Source organism: Morus notabilis, unplaced genomic scaffold (assembly GCF_000414095.1).
Source record: "Morus notabilis unplaced genomic scaffold, ASM41409v2 Scaffold261, whole genome shotgun sequence".
In the NCBI taxonomy this organism is placed as follows: Eukaryota; Viridiplantae; Streptophyta; class Magnoliopsida; order Rosales; family Moraceae; genus Morus; species Morus notabilis.
In genome coordinates, this window is record NW_010363042.1 from 353185 (window position 1) to 359410 (window position 6226).

The 6226-nt window shown below is 34.8% G+C and overlaps 1 protein-coding gene across 1 annotated transcript; it reads left to right on the forward strand.

Moving 5' to 3' along the window:
* The first annotated feature begins 2416 nt into the window (after positions 1–2416).
* On the forward strand, positions 2417–5265 carry LOC21399717 (isoaspartyl peptidase/L-asparaginase 1). The gene is made up of 4 exons (XM_010103346.2): positions 2417–2633; positions 3577–3810; positions 4263–4349; positions 4547–5265. The coding sequence occupies exons 1-4, from the start codon at positions 2472–2474 to the stop codon at positions 5012–5014; spliced, it is 951 nt and encodes a 316-aa protein (XP_010101648.1). The 5' UTR covers positions 2417–2471; the 3' UTR covers positions 5015–5265.
* The last annotated feature ends 961 nt before the right edge of the window (positions 5266–6226 follow it).

A 6226-nucleotide genomic window follows, 5' to 3' on the forward strand; every position in this document is an offset into this window, starting at 1 on the left:
TTTTTACTATCCGTTTAAGATTGTTTAAAAAGTATATCTTCATTTTTAATATCGTTAAATATATACTTTTAGGTTACCATAACTTTTTTAGATGAATACTCAACTTTAACCTCAAAATACTCAAAATATAATATTTAAAAGTCAAAGTATTATTTTAGTATTATAAAACCATCAGATATCAACATCATATTTTATTTATATATGAAAAACAGAGATACCAAAGTAAACCATTTGCTCTTTAATTTTCTTAAACCAACATATCCTTTAATTTGTGTGTTTTGACAAAAGAAAAGAGATTGGTGTTCAAAAAAAAAAAAAAAAAAGGCAAACCGTGAAAACCAACTAATTCAAAACAAATGAAAGCAAGCCGTTAACACTTTCGAATTATTGGTCAGTTCATTTTGGTCACTATTTTTCTTTTATTGGTTTGGTTATAGGTTTGACGTTTTAAAAGCCACCAAACCGACAAAAAATACATAATAATAAAATTCTCATAACATTAATTTTTTAGAGAGATTTTTTAATACGTCTGACGTATTAATAGATCAAGTTTTTTTAATTTTAAATATGTATATTTTTTAATTTTTATGCGATTTTATATAAATTTGATATAGAAGAACGTACAATAGTAAATAATACCATATAACACAAAAATAATTTTGGACATTATCTTTAGTCTTTAGGAATAGAAAACGTTATAATATTTGAATTTTAAAGTTAAATGACAAACTTGGATAATTTTTTTTTTTTTACACACTCTTGGATGGGTTAGGGTTTCTCTGGGTGTTCAGCTCTCTCAGGGTTGGATTATGACGCTGCCACTTGGCTGGACGTTAGACTGCCAACTCTAGAGATGCAGTTTCAGGCTCCACGATGAAGGATCTTAAGTTGAACTTAACCTCGTGGCCGGAGAGAATGCGCTAAATCATCGGGATTCTGGCCGCTTGTGTGAGGTGCTCTAAAGTTCTGTGGATCTACACCTTCAGCGCTTCTTATTAATGAAAGCTCACGTGCCGCCAGCTTATTTATACATATATATATATATATATATATATATATAGGTAAAGTCTCTCGTTAAGTATTTGAAAAGTGCCTGACTGAAACAGCAATATATAAGTTTGTATAGATCGTATATATTTATATGTAAATTATGTATATTTATATGTTAAGTTATAAGAAACGACAATGTATATTAATCCTTAAAATATGTATTTTTTATAGCAATTAGTGAATAAATAGCATGAAAATATGTATATTGGCTGATTTGTTGTATTTCATGTTAGATATACATAACTTTACATGTAAATATACACAATTTATATGTAAATATACACGATTTACATGTAAATATACACAATTTATGAAGAATTATACAATTATCGGACCGGTCAGACACTTTCCAAGTGCCTGACCGGAGACAATTCTTGTGTGTGTGTGTGTGTGTATATATTACTTTAAAGATTTAAGGCCCCGTTTACTTCGCTGATTCGAGTTTAGAATTCGAGTTGAGATGTGACTTTATGTGAGAGCTTTTTACTGTAGCAAAAAAGTTAGATGTGATTGTTTGTGAGAGCTTTTTCCTGTAGAAAAACTCAAATTCTAAACTCGAATCAGCGAAGTGAACGGGCCCTTAGGCTGTGTTTAGAATTGATTCCGTTTTTGTTTTTCACGTTTTTTTGAGAAAGAAAAAACGAAAATGTTTTCAAAACAACATTTGGCGCAATAAAGACAAAAAACAGAAATGAAAACGATTTTTTAGTTTAGTATAAAATGAGAAAAAAAATAAAAAAACTACTTTTAGTCGTTTTTTACTTTTTGTTTTCGTTTTCTCCTCTCTCAAGTAGAGAGAAAGAAAGAGAGATATTAATAGGTTTTTTTACACTAAAAATAATCATTTGATAAAACTACCAAACGCATTTTTAAAAATGATTTATGTATGAGATTGAAAATATTTTGATTTTTATTTTCATACAAAAAATAAAATTATTTTAGAATGAGTTCTAAACGCACCATTAATTTTTTTTTAATTTTTATTTTAACGAGGGGGATAATTCATATTTGCTTTGTTCATTTATAGTTTTTTTTAATAAGCTTGTTTATTTATAATTAGGATAAATTACATATTTCTTCTTTGAATTATAGGCCTTGTCACAACCAAACTTTAATTTTAGTTTTTTTCTTTTAAATTTTAACAACTCTTACAAATTTTATCCTTAAACTAATTTTTTGGTTAAAAAATGTAAGGTGAAATGTAAAAACTAACCAAAAAATTAATATTTTTAACAGATTTAATATGTATCACACAAAGAGTGTTGTTGAATTATTTTTAATATATAATTACATTGTTAGCGCATCCTAATTTAATCACACGTAATAATAAAAGTACAATTACATAGTATGAATTGTCATTTTTTTTACTAAAGAGAGGAGACAGAGAGAGAGAGTGGGAAAAGTAAGAGTGATAGGTAGTGATGGGGTGGGCCATAGCACTCCACGGCGGCGCGGGCGACATCCCACTCACTCTTCCGCCGGACCGCCGCCTGCCTCGCGAGGAAGCCCTCCACCACTGCCTCCACCTCGGCGTCCAAGCTCTCAAAGCAGGAAACTCTGCCTTGGACGTTGTCGAACTTGTGGTACATACCTATAGATACACACACACATATATGAAAATAAGCATCTTGTTTAAGTCTTTTAATTATGTTCTTATTTGGTTATTTTTGGTTTAAGCCATGCCCAGATGTTCAGATTTGTAATATATATGTCTGTTGTTGTCATGCCTATATATATATATATATATATTATGTGTGGCATATATATCCAGTCCATCTTCTTCATCTTGGGCTTTTCTTTTTTATTCTTTTTGTTATTTTTTTTTTTTAAAGGGCGTGAGGTCGTGAAAGATCATGATTCATCTTTAATTTCTTGAGTTTTATAAGGAAAGTTCCATATCTGATGATTTTGTTGAGAAGAGTGAACGTGTGTTGTCTACATGGAAAATAAATAAAGATGTGAAATAATTTATATGTATAGATTTAAGACCTAATAAATTAACTTTTTGAGTCAAGTTAGCTCTTAAAATGTGTTGAATACTATTATTTATGCTCAAACGTAACTGGTCATTGTGTAAATTTCTATATTCTTTGGGAGTTTTTCTCGTAAGATCAGGAAAATATAATTATCCGTAATTTCAATTTTTTCAGCCGTTTTCAGCTCTCGCATCTGTATCAAAAACTATATGTTTTGCATATTTTTTAAATCTTATTTAATTTTGATCAAATTCAATAGTCGGAAAATTAGTCCTATCAGTAGGACTGCCTACCGGAGACAGGCTTAATATTATTTTTGTGTATAAAAGTTGCTGTTAAAAAATATTTATGATTCAAATTTCTTCAAAAGGAATTGATGAAGATCCTCCATCAGTTTTAAGTATTTTATTTTTTATTTTCCTGCTCTGCAACGCTTATCATACTAGTTAAAAGTATAAATTGGTTTTTCCTAAGGAAGATTTTATGTTAGGCCTCTGTACTAGGTCTCTTTTTCTGATTAGTGCCCCACTTTTTGTATGGTTTCTTTTAGGTCCGTGAACTTGAGAACAATCCACACTATAATGCTGGCAAGGGATCAGTGTTAACCAGTGAAGGCACAGTTGAAATGGAAGCATGTATTATGGATGGAAAAACCAAGAAATGCGGTGCTGTTTCCGGTCTCAAAACCGTCGTTAATGCCATATCCTTGGCACGCTTGGTCATGGAGAAAACTCCTCATATCTACCTTGCATTTGATGGAGCTGAGGCATTTGCAAGGGAACAAGTGAGTCTTTCGGAATTCAGTCTCACAAACTGGTTGCTAGCGTGGTTGGTTTTAGGATTATCAGTGTTTAGTCCCGAAATTATTAGCATTGTGACAGTTTGGTACTTCTACTTTTTTGTTTTGGCTGATTAGATTAGTGTATTTATCATCAATTTTAGTACAAAGGACGAAAACTACAAAAATTATTAAGTTCAGGGATTAGGGACCAAACTGTCATCTCTTGAGAAGTTCAGGGATTGATGCAGCACCAAAATCCATTAATTAATTTTAACCTCAAATTTAGGTGACATATGTAAGGTTTAATCCAAATAACTGAAGAACAAAGTTAAAAGTTAAAAGACACATTTATCTTCATTGCAGTACAAGCTTCAATAGAAGCTGAAGAACAAAGTTAAAAGTTACACTTTTTTGTTGGACTTTCTTGTAAGGTTCTGTCTTTCTGAACTTTCTAGGGTGTTGAGACTGTGGATTCAAGTCATTTCATTACTGCAGAAAATATTGAACGGCTAAAGCAAGCAAAAGAAGCCAACAGAATTCAGGTATCTTCTTTAGCATGTTCTGTTTCTGATCAATTACCAATCTTAGCTTTCAGAACTTAATAAGCAACTTCTTTGTTGTCCCCTCCCCCCCTCTCGGGTTAAAAAAAAAATTGCATAGGATACAGTTAGTAGATATCAATGTTTTCATACACTTCTCTGACTGTGACATGGTTACTTACTGCCATAACTGTACATAGCTTGATTACACAGAACCGACTGCAAAAGCTCCGAAGAATGAGAAACTGATAGGGAACGGTGATAGCCAACTCGGGACAGTTGGATGTGTGGCAGTTGATAGCCAGGGGAATTTAGCCACTGCAACTTCCACTGGGGGATTTGTCAACAAGATGGTTGGGAGGATTGGGGACACTCCCATCATAGGAGCAGGAACCTACGCCAACCATCTCTGTGCAGTTTCCGCTACGGGGAAAGGTGAGTCCATAATCCGCGGCACGGTTGCAAGGGACGTGGCTGCTCTCATGGAGTTCAAAGGCCTTTCTCTCAAAGAAGCTGCAGCCTATGCTGTGGAGAGCGTTCCAAGAGGCACTGCTGGCTTGGTTGCCGTGTCTGCCACGGGAGAAGTCGCTATGCCTTTCAATACAGTGGGCATGCTCCGTGCCTGCGCCACCGAAGATGGCCATTTGGAGATTGCAATATGGCCTTGAAAGTAATATTGAGTAGTGTATCTTGATTAGCTCAAGTCGTTTCAACATGAGAATTTGTTTTCCGCAATGTTTTCCTGCATTAGATTTTTCTTGTTTCTGATACTTTGTCCACTATCCGCAATTTGGTTGACGAATAACACAAGAACTACTTGGTTGGAAATCTTATGTTGGGACCCTTTTGATTTTATTCCCAGGACAAAGAGAACTCGCGTGTGTCAATCATGAGTAATGTCTGGCTAGTTTTTCTCGCAGCTCTAATTTCTTCGCTTTGTTGGTAAGTTCTAGCAAAGGACCAGGAAACAACCATCATATAGTACAACAACAAAAAAAATAGAAAAAATTAAGAGTCGGTGGCATTCTAAAACAAGATTAGCAACATAACTCTCAAGACTAAAGAAAAGAGTGAAATGTTCCATCATCACAGGCTGTTACATCACTGTGAAAATCAAGCAGTGTATGGTCTTTGAGCTCCTGCGAGTTTGGATTGAAAAAACCGCTGTAACGGGAAATCTAATCTACATTGGTGTTTGGGGCCTGGGGGAAGAAAAAAAAATGTGTGATTCAGATTTTTTTTTTATTTAAAAAAAAGGTGCATTTCCCAGTGTAAATTGAGAATTGTGGTTCAAACCCGTGAAACAATCGGGTGCGCTTTCTGTGATAACAGTCTATCAATAGGGCCATTTCGCTACAATATTGCGCCAAGAATGTAATTCTGAAAAGGAAACCAAGAAGCATTTTGAAATTTCTCTCAACGTAATTAATGACTGAATTTTTCTGGCACAATGTTAACGAGGAACAAAGGGGGAAAAAATGTTTTTCTTACAACATAACTTAAAACGAGATGATAATTATAACAAGAATTGCTGAAGAAATAATTCAACAGCTGGTTAGAACTTCGGGGACATAACAGAGGTAGGGATGGGGGCCATAATTCAACAGCTGTTGCTCCGGAGCTGGGGACGGCGACCTCGCGCACCCGAGCATAGGGATGTTGACCTCGCGCGTTGAAGAACTTCATGGGCGGGTTTGACGGCAGCTTGCTTGCCGGAGACGAGGGGCGCATTTCGGGCCGACGGGGACGAGGGGCCGTCAGTTCGGGTCATGGCGCGTTCTTCGGGAGGGGTCACGGCCGCTTTGTTTGGCTTGTGGGAGAGGCCTGATGGATGCTGGTTTGGGAAGATTTGAGTTTTTTTATTTTTTATTGTTTACAAA